This window comes from Lethenteron reissneri, chromosome 4 (genome assembly GCF_015708825.2).
Source record: "Lethenteron reissneri isolate LAM-NWPU_2019-01 chromosome 4, ASM1570882v1, whole genome shotgun sequence".
NCBI lineage: Eukaryota > Metazoa > Chordata > Hyperoartia > Petromyzontiformes > Petromyzontidae > Lethenteron > Lethenteron reissneri.
The window spans coordinates 4,180,027-4,199,413 of NC_083782.1; the positions used below are offsets into that span (position 1 = coordinate 4,180,027).

The 19,387-nt window shown below is 47.5% G+C and overlaps 1 protein-coding gene across 4 annotated transcripts in view; it reads left to right on the forward strand.

The window, feature by feature from the left end:
• The window catches only part of PGM1 (phosphoglucomutase 1), a 28,905-nt gene extending 10,204 nt beyond the window's left edge, over positions 1-18,701 (forward strand). For all 4 annotated transcript variants that reach the window (XM_061562638.1, XM_061562647.1, XM_061562631.1 and 1 more), the window contains 8 exons: positions 1,608-1,733; positions 3,118-3,308; positions 4,544-4,698; positions 8,679-8,794; positions 9,932-10,067; positions 10,779-10,962; positions 12,554-12,688; positions 14,574-18,701. In XM_061562638.1, coding sequence (XP_061418622.1) covers positions 1,608-1,733; positions 3,118-3,308; positions 4,544-4,698; positions 8,679-8,794; positions 9,932-10,067; positions 10,779-10,962; positions 12,554-12,688; positions 14,574-14,663 — 1,133 coding nt within the window. In that variant the 3' untranslated portion in view covers positions 14,664-18,701. The remainder of the gene's footprint in view (positions 1-1,607; positions 1,734-3,117; positions 3,309-4,543; positions 4,699-8,678; positions 8,795-9,931; positions 10,068-10,778; positions 10,963-12,553; positions 12,689-14,573) is intronic.
• Positions 18,702-19,387: the final 686 nt, after the last annotated feature.

The window sequence follows — 19,387 nt, forward strand, 5'->3', positions numbered from 1 at the left end:
GCTGTTACCAGAGGTCGCAATCGGGTACCCGATACCCGTACCCTACCCGATACCCGGCTACCCGTACCCGGCCGGGTACGGGTACGGGTACGGGTACCCGTTTGCGACCCTGGTGCGGCCGGGTACGGGTATGGGTAGCCGCATGTGACTCACCCCGTTTGTCACTCATTTCCCAACGTCTTGTCTCTTCTCACAATTCAAGTTCCTAGAATCAATCCACCCGCGCCTGCAACATGGCTTCATCCCAGAGGTCGCAATCGGGTACCCGATACCCGTACCCTACCCGATACCCGGCTACCCGTACCCGGCCGGGTATCGGGTAGGGTACGGGTAACCCGTACCCGGCCGGGTACAGGTACCCGTTTGCGACCCTGGTGCGGCCGGGTACGGGTACGGGTAAGGAACCAAAACCCGTTTGCGACCTCTGACTGTTACTCTGATTGATAACAATCTTGCCATCGTCTAACGTTTTAATGTGTGGATCTGGCTTCTTCTTGGACAGGAGGTTGATCTTTGCAATCAGGTTATCTTTGCATTTAGCTGACATTGAGGCGGCTGACGAGGCTGTCATGTTATCTACATGTTCCCAATCAGATGTAGACATTTTTTCTGTCAATGTTAAGTGTGATTGCAAGAGAGTCTTGTCTAAATTGTCTAGTTCAAGTTCAACCTCCTGTCCAAGAAGAAGCCAGATCAAGACCCAAAGACTATCACATCTTAATTCTTTAACGCATCCCATCCTCTATGCTCCCAGTCTCTGCCATGCCTCTCTGTGCCTCCCTCGCCCTGTGCCCAGTCTTCGCGCTCTCGTTCCTGTTCCCTTCTCGCTCCCCTTCGTGGCTAGAACCAAATCCCCCTGCAGCACATAAAATATTTATCTTCACGATAACAACCTGCAGCTTCCATTCCTCCCTTAAAACAATCCCCATCCCTTAGCCCACCCTGCTGCTACTGCTACTCCCTGCCCCCGCCACCCAGGCTATGGCCAGGCCAACCCCTATCTCTGTCCACATCACTACCCCTACCACTACTCCTACCACTACCCCTACCACTACCTCTATCACTACCCCTACCACTACCCTACCTCTACCCCTATCACCACCCCTATCACTACCCCTATCACTACCCCTATCACTACCCCTATCACTACCCCTACCACTACCCCTATCACTACCCCTACCACTACCCCTATCACTACCCCTATCACTACCCCTATCACTACACCTATCACTACCACTATCACTACCCCTATCACTACCCCTATCACTACCCCTACCTCTACCCCTATCTACCCCTATCACTACCCCGATTACCACCCCTATCACTACCCCAACTCCTATCACTACCTCTGTTACTACCCCCATCTCTAACCCTAACCCTATCACCACCCCTATCACTACCCGTATCACTAAACGCACGTAGATTTTAAATGTGGAGGGGGAAAAAAACACAGGACCCGGAGAAAAATCCACGCGTCCACCACTGGAGGGAGACACGGGGAGGGGGGTCAGACGGGGGGGTCAGCCAGGGCATCGTCAGGGAGGAGGTCAAGGTGCCGTGGCGATGCCGGAGCGGTGGCTGTGTGCGTGGTTTTGTTTTGCCCGCAGTGGAGATCATCGACTCGGTGGAGGACTACCTCGTCATGCTCAAGGACATCTTCGACCTGCCCGCCATCAAGTCGCTCCTCACCGGCCCCAAAGCGCTGAAGCTCCGCGTGGACGCCATGCACGGAGGTGAGGGCCGGGGGCCTGGCAGGTCGGACACATTCTCGACGGAATTACTTGCTGATGGACAGGGGACAGTTGGACGGACACGTGCGGGGAAAATAGACGTTGGATGGAAGGGGTCGAGGGTGGGCAGAAACACGGCTAAGACAAACACAAACTGTTTAAATGAAAACACATTTTTTATTTTACCAGGTAAGGCCCACTGAGCTCTACAGTTTTTTTTTTTTATTAGAAGCAAGCTGTCTGCACAGATAATGGCTCGACGAAGTAGCTTGTCATCACGTGGAAATGGATAGCAGCCAAATACTCTAAAACGATGAAAACATGACTAAAGCCGCGGCCGGGGAACATATAATTCTAGATTTGAAGCTTTAGTGCCTGCAAGGATTCATACTCTTTGGTTTTTTTCGGTAAAGTTACGTATGAAAAATAATTAATTAAATGGCTACAACTAAATAAAATCACGACGTTTCGGGCGCAACACAGGTGGGAAAGCATGTCCTACTGCTGATGCAGACTGTTTTAAAGGTTTGAAATGGGTGTAGCCCAAGGGTTATAAAGGAGTGGCTGGGTCTAGTAATGTTAATGTGAGAAATTAGCATGTTACATGCTAATTTCTCACTTTAACATCATGCTAATCTCTTACATTAACATAGCCACTTCCGTACCCAATTACATGCTAATTTCTCACATTAACATCACTAGACCCAGCCACTCATTTATAACCCTTAGGCTACACCCATTTCAAACCTTTAAAACAGTCTGCATCAGCAGTAGGACATGCTTTCCCACCTGATGACGGACGCTTGTGTTGCGCCCGAAACGTCGTGATTTAATTTAGTTGTTTTCATTTATTTTATTTTATTTTTTACCTACATGACTTTACGAAAAAAAACAAAGAGTATGGGGAACATTTATTCTGACTAGAGTAGCAGATGGCCAAATTGGATGGCTGGACAACTTGTGAACAACATGGCACTGACATCACCGTCCCTGGGTGGCCAATGATGACCGTTGTTGTTACGTGTGTTTGTGTTCGGGCGTGTGTGTAGCTGTTAACGCACTGCGCTATGAACCCAGCCTCCCGAGTTCGATTCCCGCTCACGGCCAACACCATTGTCAATTATCTGAATCGGTCCAGGGCCTCTCCTATGGCGACTCAGCCTCACACGAGTACCCTGTGCGGTGTGTAAACGTCGCCACTCGGGAGACGAATATGGCCGGGCTGTGGTGATGGCCAACCCACCCCCTCGTGCGCCGTGCCGTCATCGGTGCTGCTGCTCGCTAACAACACTCGCCCCACAAGTCTGCTTAAAGGCTACGTTGGGGATCTTTGTCTTTGTCCCGCGTGTGTGTGCGTGCGTGCGTGTGTGCGTGCGTCACCCCGCAGTGATGGGGCCGTACGTGCGCCGCGTGCTGGTGCAGGAGCTGGGCGCGCCCGCGGATTCGGCCGTCAGCTGTGAGCCCCTCGAGGACTTTGGAGGTCACCACCCGGACCCCAACCTCACGTACGCGGCCGAGCTCGTGACGGCGATGAAGTCCGGCGAGTTCGGGGTCGGCGCTGCCTTCGACGGCGACGGGGTGAGCGAGTCCGCCCGCCGCTGGCGCCAGGGCGGGGCGACGCACGCAATTCGCAAGTGGTCGATAGCGATGCGTAGATTGGTAATCGTCGATGGCAATGGGTAGATTGATAACCATTGATAACAATGAGCTAAAACTAAACTCATCTTCTTGGTTCTTTCGGTAAAGTCACGTAGAAGGGAAATGATAAAGTAATAAAAATAAAACATAATAAAATACAATTCTCACGACGTTTCGGCCACAATGCAAGCAGCCGTCCTCAGGTGAAAAACAGGGCTGTCGGAAAGACAGCGTCTTTCCGACAGCCCTGTTTTTCCGACAGTTGTGGCCGAAACGTCGTGAGAATTGTATTTTATAATGTTTTCTTTTTATTATTTTATTATTTCCCTTCTACGTGACTTTACCGAAAGCACCAAGAAGATGAATCCCTGCAGTCACGAAAGCTTTAAATCGAAAAATAAAACTAAACTATTTTTTATTTTACCGGGTAAGGCACACTGAGCTATATTGCTCTTTTTCAGAAGCAACCTGGCTATCACCAATGATAGCTCAACAAAGTGACTTATCACGCGGAAATGTATAGCAGCCAAATACTCTAAACACATGTTTCAAAATGTGGAGAGAAAAAAAACCGGAGGACCCGGAGAAAAATCCACATGACCACAGGGGCAGAGACAGGGAGAACATTCGAAATCTAAATATAGAGCAGGCGTCAAGAATCAGGATCGAACCCACGACCTCCTGCCTACCAGGCGAGGTAGTTAACATCTCTCCACCGCGGAACCCTCAATAGGTAAATTGATTAACAGTCGATAAGAACGGGTACATTGATAACATTCATAATAGTCAATGAAAATGTCTAAATCGATAACAGTCGACAACCATGGGTAATTCTAGATTTGAAGCTTTCGTGACTGCAAGGATTCATACTCTTAGTTCTTTCAGTAAAGTCACGTAGGTAAAAAATTAAATTAAAATTAATTAAAAAAAAAATTTATAAAATCACGACGTTTCGGAGGCAGCACAAGCTTCCGTCTTCCGGTGAAACTGTCACAGCAAAAAATCTGTATCAAGTGATACCGATTTTTTGCTGTGACAGTTAATTAAAATTTTTACCCACGTGACTTTACCGAAAGAACTAAGAGTATGAACCATGGGTAAATTGGTAACGACTTACATCAACGGGTAAATCGATAACAGTGGGGCGATCGTGCCGCGTCGTGGCCCCTGTGCAGGATCGCAACATGATCCTGGGGCACAAAGGCTTCTTCGTGAACCCCTCCGACTCGGTGGCCGTCATCGCCGCCAACATCTCGTGCATCCCGTTCTTCCAGCGCACGGGCGTCAAGGGCTTCGCGCGTAGCATGCCCACCAGCGGCGCCATCGACCGGTACGTACCTTCGGAAGGACGGACGGACGGACGTAAAGTCTGTCCGCCCATAACGCGGTGGTAGTTGCGTTCCTGAAGATCGCCGCGTAACGGACAAAGCGCATTGTAATAAATGAAATACAATTCAGGGGTAATCGCAGTCCACGATAACACGTGAGATGCGGCCGAAAAAAGACCGAGGTGCTTGGGTAGCATCTAGAAGCATCCGGCAGCATCCCGCCATTTGCGCGATGCTCCACCGAGGCAGCCGTACAACCGCTTACACAGGTAGGAACAACAGTTCCACACTGCCCACCAGGGATTATTTGTCTGTCTGTCGTGCATAGCCACGCCCTCGATTTGTATTTCATAGAGCGCTTCGGGCGGGCTCAGCACCACGTGATGCGCCGCCCCACGCAGCTTGCGCCGCGTGACACGGATTGCACGAATGCGCCGTCCAACCAGGTTCCTACCTGCCCACTCCAAAGGAACGTGTTTCCTACTCGCGCGACGTAGTTCCGTTCATTCGGTCGAAATTGTATCCAATTCGCATCCATGCGATAAAAAATGCGTTCCCTAAAAACGTTCATCGCGTTATATCCAATTCGCGTCATGAAAACAACACGCGCCATAGGAGAACAGACTGTGCATACGTGCGCGCGCCAAGCAGAGCCGGTTACAAACGAGGCCGTCTTGCGTTGCGACTGTAACGCGATCGCGCCGTGAGATGGTTTGCAGCGCACCGCCCGGCTTTCTTCGCTGGTACGGCAGTCGCCCCCGGTTATGTTGGAGGGCGGGGGGGCGGGGTGCGTTCCTGAAAGGTGGGACGACGAATATCGAAACGAGGTGAACCGTAGAAGCGACTTACACGGTGGTAGGTGGTGTAGGCGGAGGCTGAGAGTCGACAGATAACGAGGAGGAAGGACGGACGATGATGCTGTCGGCGACGTGAAGTGTGTAGGTCGAGGCGACACGAATCGGGCAGCGGTGTTAATAATAAAGTGACGACGTATGTTGCGAAACGACGTACAAGCGGGACACGTAAATTGTCGTGTTACTGTCCTGGCGCTGCTCAATTACTCGCCCGCTCATCTGTTCAGAGCAGAGTGACGACAACAATATCCACAAAATCAGTTGTTTGGGTTAGATCGCATGAATATAAATGTGTCGTTAAACCCGCCACCACCCGACACAGCCAACAAGTAAGGTTTGTCACGTGAACAGAACGTGACCAATTCGTTACTCGTACAGCACACCGGTGTGTTGGAGAGCAAATCCACAACATTTACAGTCCGAGTACGACGTTTTTGCCAGTAATTACAACCAGCTTCATCGGGCGACAGCCAGATTTGTGGAGAAATCCTCCTGTTTCGTGTCGAGTGGTGGCGGGTTTAACGACACATTTATATTCACGCGCTCTAACCCATGATATTGGTCGCGAAAGCCTACGAGTTAAACTGACGACGACAACAACGATTACAATTTACGTCGCGTCTAATTGCAATCGCATCTGAAGGGCCATTTGTAAATTGAACAAAAAGATTTTGGCTCGAAGTTCGGGAAGTTCAGGGAGCAACGGAACACCGCGGCAGAGCCAGGGCCAGAGCAACCGTGGCCCAGCACCGACAGCAAAGACGTAGATCCCCCGTGTAGCCTTAACAGACTGTTGGGGCAAGTGCTGTTAGCGAGCACCTATGGAAGCCGCAACGGTACACGAGGGGGTGGGTGGCCAGCACCACGCCCGACCGCCTATGTCTCCCCAGTGGCGATGTTTACTACACACCGCACCAGGTACTCATTTGAGGCTGAGTCGACCTAGGGGATGCACAGGACCGTTTCAGATAATTGTCACTGGTGTTGGCCGTGAGCGGGAATCGGACTCGGGACACTGGGTTCGTGGCGCAGCGCGCTACCCGCTGCGCCACTGCACCAACATCACCAATAGCAGCAACAGCGACAGCAGCAAAAGGAACCGAGAGCTCCAGGGGCAGCCAGGGTCAGCCAGGGGCAGCGACAAACGAGTTCCAGGGAATCCTTTGGGTGCTGGCATCGTTCATCAACATTTCCCCCACGGCAGAACACTTTATTCCACCCAAAAATATCTGACTGAGAGCCGATGCCAATCGAGAAAAACACAGGTTATTCAAAAGATGAGGTGGCCGCATGGACATGTGTTGGTGATTATGTATCTATAAGATATCCAAGCCATTTGTGTTTTTGGGTTACATCTTCCTTTAAGCAAGCCTATTTAAAGCAACAGTCATTAAATAACAATATTGATTGGAGAGCTAATGTCAGCGTCTGCATAACGCAACGTGCCTCTGAGCATGAACACAGGCCGGCCTCTCTATGAAATCTACGCTGCGTACCATGTGGTCTGCGTTAGGAGCACAATGGGGGCAGCTGTGTTGAGACAACAAGTCCTGTTAGCGCCGCGGTGGCGGACGACCGATATGTTCGTGGCACGTGAACAGAGCGCTCATTCAACCAACCAACCATTCATTCGTTGGCCCCCACGCGTTGCCCATCGGGAGAGTTAATTGGCGAATACGAAACACGCCGCGCTCCGTGTTGGTGGTGTTTTGTTTTCACGCAATGGCCAGCCGTGGGGTTACTGGAGCCAAGCGCTTGGCAACGTTACGCTATGTGTGTGTTGCATGCGCCCTGTCTCGCAGATAACGACAACGACAACAATAAAAATAATAAACTCGGTTTTCTATAATAGCGCAATTCACACAAGGCCTCAAAGTGCTTTATATAAAGCGGTTTAAGTTACGGAGAAAGGCCGTTTTAAAAACAGGCGAGTTTTAAGACGCAATTTAAAAAGTGTAATGGACTCAGACTCCCTCATGGAACGAGGAGGAAGGGAATTCCACAGTCGCGGAGCCTGGCTGCAAAAAGCCTCCGTCTCCCATAGAACAAAGTCTGGTCTTTGGAATCATAATGAGCAGTGGAATATAAAACTAAAGCAGATAGGTGGTGCGATATTTAGGAGCCAACTCATTCGAGGCCTTAAACATGATAAGAAAATAATATTAAAAGTCGATTCTGTACTTTACAGGGAGCCAATGCAGACCCGGTTCAAAACCCGGGCAGCTGAGTTTTGAATCGAATGTAGTCCCTTTAGAGCACTTTTTAGGAACACTAAATAAAAATGTAACTCGCGCTGCCGAGTGGACATCGCGTGATAAACAACGCAGAAGGGCGCGCAGGATGAGCTCTACAGCGCCATTTAAAATGTGACATTTCCACTTAGGCTGCACTGTTTTACGACCCACTAAAAATATATATTTTTTGGACAATTAAACGTAAATCAAAATTCCGTGTACCATAAACGTCTCACGGATTCTTTTCGAATTTGTTTAACCTTTTAGTTCAGTATCACAGTTGAGCATTAAAGTTCAACTCGAAGTGCTTGATGGCTTGGTTTAATCACCGCTGGCTCTTAACTCAGACGCAAACCGCCCCACCTTCCCAGCCATCCTGCTCTGTCTCACATCACGGGCATACGAGAGTGCTGCCCGTGTCAAACAGGGTCACGTGACGGGTTCTTGGAGGTAACTCTGTGGTATCCACCTCCGCGGACCATTCTCGAACACGAAGAGTGAGCAGTCCTACGGGATTATTCTGGCACATCCGAGATGAGATTGGCAAAATGACAAAACTGAAACAAATACTCTCGTATTCTTGGATCTTTCGGTAAAGTCACGTCTTTCCGACATCTCTGTTCTTCACCTGAGGACGGCTGCTTGTGTTGTGGTCGAAACGTCGTGAGAATTTTATTACGTTTAATTTTTATTATTTTATTATTTCCCTTCTACGTGACTTTACCGAAAGATCCGAGAATATGAATCCCTGCAGTCACGGAAGCTTTAAATCGAAAAATACTCTCGTGTCGCATAACGGCAGTTGTGGGCTCTGGGACCTCCACAGTTTATGGGCCCTGGGTCCTCCAGAGTTGTGGGCCCTGGATCAGGGACGATCGTGTGATTCGTCTGCAGGGTGGCGGAGGTGGAGAAGGTGGCCTTGTTCGAGGTGCCCACGGGATGGAAGTTCTTCGGGAACCTGATGGACGCGGGAAAGCTGTCGCTGTGCGGAGAGGAGAGCTTCGGCACGGGTACGTATCCTAAACAAGCAACGCAAACGCGCGAGGGAGTGTGCACGTTGTGTTTGCAATAATAACCCAGCAGACTGGTGGCGTAGGCCTGCAGTCCAGCACTTTATAGGCAGGGTTTGTGTATCAGGCAACGCTTTTTATACGTATGTGACTCCCATGCCGTGGGTTTATACAGTTGGTTGCTGACCCAATATTGTTAACAGTTCTCTCTTTGAATCGCATACTAAGTACTCATTAAGGAACTGGTGAAACATCACAAACAAGACCCCGCCCCCCCCCGTCACCGTATCTTGAAACTCGCATCAACAATGAATGTTTATTTTACGTGCCGATATCGCCCTCAATAAAGTGGGCATCGGTGCACACTATGGCGGAACGGGAATGGTTACAGGAGGCACGGAGAAACAAGAATGAAGATAGAAACCCGTCACGACCTTCGCGGCTAACACCGACTTAAACAGGAATGAAGAAAGAAACCCATCACGATCTCAGTGGCGAACGCTGACTTGAGCAGAGTAAATCACCACCGTGCTCAATATATTCATTCACAACGAGAAAAATAATAATAATTATTTTCTTTAATCTAGCGTCATTCATGCTAACAGCATCCCATAACACTGCACATTAACTGTATATATAAGAACCACATCACATATACCACAACTACCAAGCAAATGAAGACCCGACTAAAGTGCCAAGCAAAATTAAAAATGAATAAACAAATTATGAAATGGCACCAAGCCCAAAAGCACAAACAACAATGAGTCCATGAGGTCTACTACTACACATCCCAGACCACAATCCCAACTTCCTAACCAAGCCAGAAAACACGTACAGGAGGGGCGGTGGAGTGCCAATAGTAAATTAAATTAGAAAATGTTAATTAAACCAATAATAAGGCGAGACTGAATAGATGCGTCTTGCGCAGACCACGGAATCAAGAGACGCTCGGCGCGTTTCAGGACGTCAGCGCGATGCAAAAAGAATGCCTTCTTAAACTCGCCGCCGAATCGCAGATCTTCTTGCTTCCTCTCTTCCCCCATTCGTACATGAAACACCATCGATACTTCTCCATTCATTAGACGAAGAAGAATGCGCATGCAAAAGCTCGTGTCCTTGTTTCACAATGAACCCAAGGCTCCGACCACATCCGAGAGAAAGACGGGATGTGGGCCCTGCTGGCGTGGCTGTCCATCCTCGCCTTCCGCAAGGAGAGCATCGAACAGATCATGAAGGCGCACTGGGCCAAATACGGACGCAACTTCTTCACCCGGTAAATGGACACGCACGCACAAGGCAAAGGCAGAAGGTCGCCCGTCGGGCCTGTAACGGACTTTTCGGGGCAGGTGCTGTGAGCGAGCACCTATAAAGGGCTGGCATGGCACACGAGGGAGTGGGTAACCAGTGCCACGCCTGGCCGCCTTTGTCTCCCCCAGTGGTGATGTTTACACACCGCACCAGGTACTCATTTGAGACTGAGTCGACCAAGGGGAGGCCCAGGACCGGTTCAGATAATTGTCACTGGTGTTGGCCGTGAGCGGGAATTGAACTTGGGCCGCTGGGTTCATAGTGGAGCGCGCTTACTCCTACACTGCTGCTCCCCACACGCATACACCGATAGGCACAGATACAAATCTTCCATTTGTTATGGAGGAAAGGAAAAGGTGCAGCCCTGCAATTACTTGCTCATTCCACTGCTGACAGAAGGGGCCTGCTCTAGATGGTAGCTCAAGAGCTCCCCGTCTATAAAATATTTGGCCTATGCTACCACGCTAGCCAGTCATCTGGGAATTAGGTGGAAGTACCCACACTTTACCCCACCACACGTGACCGACTTATGGTTTTCCTATGGGCCTATGGTTTGCAAGTGAAGTTTGCAAACCCATTACATGACGGCCTCAACCATTGTATTCGTTCGCAATTCTAATAACGTTTTTTTAAAAAAACGACGAAATCTAAAAGCGGACACGTCCTCCTCCATCAGCTACGACTACGAAGAGGTGGACTCGGGCGCGGCCAACACGATGATGTCCGACCTGGAGAAGAAGCTGTTCGACCCGGCCTTCGTGGGCAAGGCCTTCACCGAGGGGGACAAGACCTTCACGGTCGCCAAGTCGGACAACTTCTCCTACACCGACCCCGTGGACGGCAGCGTCTCCAAGAACCAGGTTTGTGCCGCACTGCCGTTTGGCACTGCGTGAGATGCGGGGCGTGGTGGCAGCACGAGAACGCGTGAGACTCGGTGACAGGCCGGATGTTACCTGAATTCTCAATGATCGCGCGATTCGACCGCACGCATTGCGAGCGCTGGAGTTGACGTCGGAAGAACCTTTGGGCGCCACGGCGGTGAGATGTTAACTCCCTCACCTGGTATGCAGGAGGTCGTGGGTTCGATCCCGACCCTGACACCTATTGTATATTTGGAGTTTGCATGTTCTCTCTCTTTCCATGGTCGTGTGGATTTTTCTCCAGTTCCTCCGGTTTTTCCCTCCACATTTATAGTCAAAATAAGGCGTTTAAAGTATTTGGCTGCTATAAATTTCCACACGATAAGCCACTTCGTTGAGCTATCATTTGTGGCCAGGTCGCTTCTGAGAAACAGCTATATGGCTCAATGGGCCTTACCTTGTAAAATTAAAATAGTTTTAGTTTAAATCGATCTTGTGTGTGCAGGCAGCAGTGCAGGTGGTGAGCCGTGATGTAGCGGTTAGCGCGCTGCGCAACGAACCCGGCGACCCGAGTTCAATTCCCGCTTATGGCCAACACCAGTGATGGTTATCTGAACCGGTCCTGGGCCTCCCCTAGGCCGACTCGGTCTCAATTGAGCACCCGGTGCGGTGTGTAAACATCAGCACTGGGGAAACAAAGGTGGCCGGGCGTGGTGCTGGCCACCCACCCCCTCACGTGCGCTTGCAAGCCTTCATAGGTTCTCCTCGCTTTCAGCACTTGCCCCAACAGCTTGTTACAGGCTATGCAGGGGATCTTTGTCTTCGGGCGGCGGTTGCAGTCACCGACGCGGCTGCATGGCGGGGACAGTCGTGGGGCTGATCGGATTTCGGTGCGAATATTCCGGGTGTCATCTTGCGCCGACGTATACAGATTAGCGACGGTGGGAGCTGCAGGCCCCTTATACGGCGAAAGGGTTAAATGGTAGCCGAAGTGATAGGGGGGGTCTACATTGCGGTTATGTTTTTTTGCAAGCTTCCCAAATGTATGTGCGCAGCATATCCCGGGACGCACGGGGCCCTTGTGACGATCGTCCGTTACGATTTTGCCCAATGCATTAATGAAACCTGCTTCTTGGCTAGTCGTGTCGCTCATAGTAAAGACTTTTGCAAAGTTAAATGGGGTTTTATTTTCATTTTTTCAAGTGGATAATTTGGCAGCAGGGTCATTCATGCAGTGGGTGGGCCACACACCCTTGGAGCGAGCAGTGTTTCCTCACTCTGCTTGGGTGAAATTAGCAGGCTGGCCTTTCGCGAGGCCAAGTATTTTTACACACATCGGAGTCGTAATGACTCTTACCATGTCGCATCGTTGTATTTGTGAAGCTATTTTGACAGTAATCGATATGGCTAATACCGCAACGTCATTCGTCTCAATTAAACCCAAAGCGCCCCCAGTTAGAAATTATCCGTGAATGGCTTTACTGTACGAGCTTGGCTCGTGAGCGGTTTTGCTCCCTTGTTTTACGTCAAGAGATATTTGCTGTTTGTAAGGAGTACAGAATGTACACTCCATCTCTGTTTTTTTCCCCAGGGTCTACGCCTCATCTTCACCGATGGCTCGCGCATCATTTTCCGGTTGAGCGGAACGGGCAGTGCCGGGGCAACTATCCGACTCTACATCGACAGCTATGAGAAGGACCCTGCCAAGATCTACCAAGATCCTCAGGTGCGCGCAAGCGAGGAAGTGTTTCTACTCGTTTTTATTTAACTCACTCTGTTGTTGTTGTCGTATCCTCAAATCTTGTAACTTAATTTTAACCCACTTCCCAATGTGGTATCGACTGCAAACTTGGTATACTTATGTCATACTGATGACAATACTATATTCTATCATAAAAAATAAATACATAAATTGAACGATCTTTTTACACGTTTTTATTTAACTCACTCTGTCTGTTGTTGTCGTATCTCAAATATTGTAACTAAATTGTAACCCACTTCAATGTGGTATCGACTGCAAACTTGGTATACTTATGTCATACTGATGACAATACAATATTCTTTTAAAAATAAAGAAATAAAAGTATTTTTTTACATTAATTTGTATATGTTATGTTGGCTGTAAATCACCACGGCCCCTTACGTTATTGCAAGCTTTGCGGCCACTTCCTGGAGTCGTGGAGTTCTGCCATTACGAGTAGGGTACGTTTCATTAAAGCGTGGTTAATTAATAGAATTCCGCTTTCTTTTATGTTTATTTGATTTGTTAGACGAGTGATGGTCCCGTTTGACCACGTGCTCGACTGTTTTACAAGGGAGATGCGTGGTGTGTGAGCACATTAGCAACAACTACACAAAGACAGAAACATCAATGTCGCATAGAACGAGTACAGGTTCTTTACGGAATGTTGCGTAACTAACAGTAACTGAGGCTATAACAGCATTTCTTTGCCTATTCGTGTTTTTACATAATTTTGCGGATAAAACATTGTCACGTGTTGCCAATTGCCCTATACACGTGTAACTTCTTTCGTGTACCATGAGTAGCCAACCGTGCTAATCAGAGGTGCGGGGGAAGGACAACAAACTAAACACAAAGAGCACTGACTTAATAAAGAGTTTGTAATCCTACGGCACTTAACGCACGCGACGATGCAATGTTCAAACGCATGTGGGCGGGAGGCATTCTTGAGCAGAAATGTTCATTTGGAGTGGCATTTCTCAATCACGGAGAAATGTCGAGTGACTTATTTATTCCTTTGTTTGGGTGACAGTGGTAACAGAACAATCACGTGGGCTTGGGCAGGACACATTGCGGGCCGTGTTGATGGCCCCAGTGGTCGACACTAACCATGGAGTGGCAGCCAAAGGTGGAAACATTTCCGAAATACGTCCACCGTGGAGATGGAGCGATGAAAGCCATTCATGAGTAGGTGGATTAGTACATCGCAGGACTGTGAGAGTTGGCAACCGCTTGGGGAGGTCTTTACCCTGCAGTGGAATAATTTATTTATTTAGCGTGTGAGTTTGCGCCTAGCCATGCGACAGCTTCATCATTTGATCACAGGCAATGATGGCTGCGGTGGTCATTCTCTAGTCCCTTGGGGCATGACTGTTTCCTTCACAGATACCTCCTTGCAGTGGTCCCTTCAACTTCTCTGTCCGTCGGCGCGTCTTTCAAGTGCGATGGCTTCCGTCGCATGGAAATGTTTAACGTTTGACATCCATTTCGATTTAAAGCTTTCGTGACTGCAGGGATTCATCTTCTTGGTTCTTTCGGTAAAGTCACGTAGAATGGAAATAGTAAAATAATAAAAATAAAACATAATAAAATAATTCTCACGACGTTTCGGCCACAACGCAAACAGCCGTCCTCTGGTGAAGAACAGGTCTGTCGGGAAGACAGCGTCTGATTTCAGACGCTGACTTCCCAACAGACCTGTTTGCGTTGTGGCCGAAACGTCGTGAGAATTATTTTATTATGTTTTATTTTTATTTTTTCCATTCTACGTGACTTTACCGAAAGAACCAAGAAGTTTGACGACGATCGTGGCAGTGGCATGAAAACAATCGTGACAAATCGCGCGCGCCCCCTTTTCCTTTTTGCGCAGGTGATGCTGGCTCCTCTGGTGGCCATCTCCCAGAAGCTCTCCGATCTCCACGGGCGCACGGGTCGCACCGGCCCGACCGTCATCACTTAGCCGGCACGCGCCACGGCGACAGGCGCGAGAACACGACCCCGCACGCGGTGCACTCCACCAGCCCCGCCCCCCCCCCTCCCCTTGGCCTACGTCTCGCTTCGCCGATAGTTTTGACCCCCGACCCAGGGGAAATGCCTTTTGGTGTTGTCCGTTGCTAAACTTTGTCTAGTGTAAGAAACCAACATTCGCAAACTCATGGATATTGCTGCTGTTGCGTTCATTGTGTCGGACAGTTGTAGGATTTTTTTTCTCAATTCAATCTTCTGCTGGTAGCTATGCGGAACTACGTATTTTGAATTGGTGTAAAACAGGATTGTTATCGGAGGTTGAACACATTTTGGTGCGGTACTGCATTGGCAGTGGTAGACAAGCACAAATAACAAAAAGTCAATACATTCGTCAATACTCTTTGGTTCTTTCGGTAAAGTCACGTAGGTAAAAATAAAAATGAATTAAATCACGACGTTTCGGATGCAACACAAGCGTCTGTCATCATTTTAAATTTTTTTTTCCTACGTGACTTTACCGAAAGAACCAAAGCGTATGGATCCTTGCAGTCACGAAAACTTCAAACATTCGTCAATAACACTTCTTCCCTAAAAGGTACGAATATATATAATAGATAACGTGTCTTCTGGCTGTGGCCATTCATCGCGGTGGAAGAAAAGAGACAACATTTTGGTGACGTTTTAGGCAATTGCATTTTTTTCATCGCAAAAGATGGGCCATTTCCAGAAATGTCCCCCATGATATTGTTCTTCTTTCAGGGCAGTGTTGTTGATTATTTTTTGAGGTTTTGTTATTCTTAGGGTTGCATCGTCTTACTCTTTGGTTCTTTCGGTGAAGTCACGTTTTAAAGAGAAAATAATAAATTAAATACTAGCATACGACATTTCGATTGCAACACAAGCAATCATCATCAGGTATAAATTAAATAGAAACACAAATCTAATATACTTAGAAATGTAATGTAATACAACAGAGAGTCGGATAACATAACAGTCAGCACCCTTATGTTATCCGACTCTCTGTTGTATTACATTACATTTCTAAGTATACTAGATTTGTGTTTCTATTTCATTTATACCTGATGATGATTGCTTGTGTTGCAATCGAAACGTCGTATGCTAGTATTTAATTTATTATTTTCTCTTTATACGTCACTTTACCGAAAGAACCAAAGAGTAATTTCCTGCAGTCACGAAAGCTCCACATTAAGTTTGCATCGTCTTGTGCTAAAATTTCATGAAAAATGCCATCATTCTCCCTTAAGAACGTGCTTGATTCTATCAAAATGGTTCGGGTAATCTGCGACTGGGCATTTCCATAATATATATCCACAGTACGATCAAAGGAAGCCACAGTGGGAATCTGTAACGGCATATTTGTGCGCCTGTAGAGCTTGATTACACGACATTGTAGCTAAACTGTATCGTGCACTCGTTTATGTTGCAAATATCATGCACTGACGCCAACGTTGTCGTTAACTCAGTTGAGAATGAAAACGAAAACACATCCACTTGTGGCCTAAGCACCAAGTTTGTGGAGTTAAAAGTTAACAGGTGGTGGTTTCAAAACAGGGTTATTTTGACATTGTCAATAATACTCTCTGGTTCTTTCGGTAAAGTCACGTAGATAGAAAAAATAATAAAAGAAAACACGACGTTTCGGTCGCAACACAAGCGGCCGTCTTCAGGTGAGAAAAATTATCTGCTGTTGTGGCTTTATATAGGCACGAGAGGGAGATTATTTTTGTCACCTGAAGACGGCCGAAAGAATCACAGAGAGTATGGATTCCTGCATTCACGAAAGCTTAAAATCAAGATTGTCAATAATATTTAAAATGTGATTTATTTGTAGCTACTTTTCTTCACGTATTAGCGTTTCAATTCCTAGCGCTGTTTTCCATCAAACGTGGAGCTGCAGATTCGTATTGTGTATGTATGTGTGAGTCAAACACTGATTCACTCATTCACACAGCTGGTGTATTGAGCTCACCAGAAAACATTGATGTATTCAATATGAGGAGGTACACTGTTATAACGTTAACATTTAACTCTCACAAATAGTACTTTGCTCCGTTGCCTTGAAATGCTGCGCAAATAAGATGAATGTCCATTTAATCCTTGCAGGGGTTGGCATGATGCAAAGTCCTAAATCGATACATCCCTGATTGTATGGCAGCCAAAGTGAATAGTGCCGATGGCCTGCGGCAATACACTCCAATAGATGTTTTGCTTAGGCCATCGACCGTTCACAGGACCGCAAAACAATAAGTAACGTGAATCGCTGTGGAGCTGATGATGAATTATCTTTGTGAGGTTCGTGGGTATTGAACTCGAAACCTTTTGCAATCCAGCCTGACTTGTTCTTCAGTTCACACACACACTGATAATGGTTTACTTGTTTAGAAAAATGTATGTACAGTGGTACCTCGGTATACGTCGTTAATTCGTTCCAGGAAGGTAGGACTTATACCGAAAATGACGTAAGTACCAAACGAATTTTTCCCATAAGAAATAAAGTGAAAGGAAATATCCGTTGCAGAGTATAAGAAATGATATTTTACATGGCATATTATAAATTAATGGGGTTGTATAAAATAATTTAGACACTACTAATTACTAAAATGCATACATACATTAAAATAAATGCATAAATAAATTAAAATAAATTTTAATGAAATGTAACATCACTTTACCTTGCTAAGAGGAGTTGATAGCCTACGAGGATGGTGGTGAGGAAGAGGAGGAGGTGTGAACGGGGTACGTGGTGACTCATCCCGACCCATACAAGTTCTAGCAAGCGCGTCGTATCCCAAGCAAGACGTCGTATCCCAAGACTTTTTCTCTCGTAAAAACACGACGTATACCAAATTCGACGTATTCCAAAGCGGTCGTATACCGAGGTATGACTACGTTTTAAAGACTATAAATCAGGTCCATAACGGTTGTGAAAGTGTCGGAGTACAAGAGCAAGGGCAGTAAAGAAGAGGGTACGCAGGGATGTCTGTGCGGTGTCATTCTTGTTGGTGACATTGTGCAAAGCAGATGCCCTGTCACAAAATGCAATTAAGGAGGGCAGGATCTTTTGTTGGCACTGAAAATTTACTACACTCCTTACACAAAGTGCTTTCCACAAATGAACCATAATACCTTGCTGATCTCGTCAAGGTTAGCCATTGAACAAAGTCGGTCACCGCATCGCGCGATTTGGGATGCGCTTCCGTGGCCGTCTGGAACGTTCTTCCGATATTAGGAAGCATCTGGAGCTATGCACTTTTAAATCTAGATTGAAAAGCAATGTCTTTAAAACTGCTTCTTGTGTTTAGTTGTCTTTCTCCTGCACCTTCGATTATCACGGTTGGCTACATACGGCGTGAAAGAAGTTCAGCATACATACATACATACTGCTGTAGAAGGTGGCATTGCTGCAGAGGCAAGTGGAAACGAGTGAAGCTGACTTGCACAGAATTAAGGCGTTTTCATCTCCGCTTGACGGTGTGCAGAGTGCAAAATGGCTTTTACTGGGGCAACTTGAAGAGTGAAAGTCAAAATAATAATGGTTCAAGATGCAGAATGTGGAATGACTGAAATACTGTAAACTCAAAGCGGTCCACCATTTCATTGCAGTCTGCATACACTCAAAAGCAAACCCGTAAATATCCTTTTGAGTCGGGTGCATAAGTGAAAGTGTTATTGATAGGCCCTGTATGCAATTTGGATGTGTCTTCCATCATTTCTACCAATGGACTGTAAGTTGATTTAGGCTAAACAATACGTGGTTTACTTGCAAGTTCACGGTGACATTTCATATTGACGGGGCAACATCAGACCTTGCCAAGATATTCGTCTCGCACGCTGGCACCAGCACACATTTTGACAAAGTCCGCTGTCGATCGTTCTTGATGTTTCCCACCGTAACTTAAAAAAATCACCCTTGCACGCTGGTTCATCAGCAAGGGGGGATGTCCGTACGTGGTGCGGAACACGTTCATCGTTGATGTGAAATTAACAATAAATGTATTGAAATGGCTAATCCGAGTCGTGTGTTGTCTTGGAACTGATCACGAGTAAGGTCGATGATTGGAAAGCCAAATGGAGTTCACAAGAATAGACGGATGATTGGAAAGCAAGTAAAGTCACGTAGGTAAAAAAATAAATTAAATCACGACGTTTCGGGCGCAACACAAGTGCCCATCACCAGGTGGAAACAACCACAGCAATAAACAATTGCGAAAAAACGTCGAGATTTAATTTATATTGTACCAACGTTACTTTACCAAAAGAACCAAAGAGTGTGGATTCCTGCAAATCTAGATTGGAAAGCAAGTGTTGTCCTTCCCAGGCACCTCCGATTAGCATGGTTGGCTACGTACGGTGCGAAAAAGGTTAACATGTGTAGAGGAGTAAAATGGGGACAGTGACGTCTTGTGTGCCGTCCAGTGTGATGACGTCACGTTTGCGCTGGGCGGCTCGATGACGTCACGTCTCCTAGAGTATTTAAGGGAGACCCCGTGACGAAGGCGGGGTCACTGTGGAAACGAGTAGAGTGAGAAGGGCAGAGAGGGAACCAGGGTGTGGAGGGACGAAGTCGTGAGTCTGGAAGGACGCCGGTGGTAGCCAATAGAGGTGCTTCTCTCTCCACTCGGTGGAGTCGGCAGAGTCCACGATCCGACACGGAGACAGAGACCGGAGCTAGCCGGGCAGGGAGCAGGACTCAGG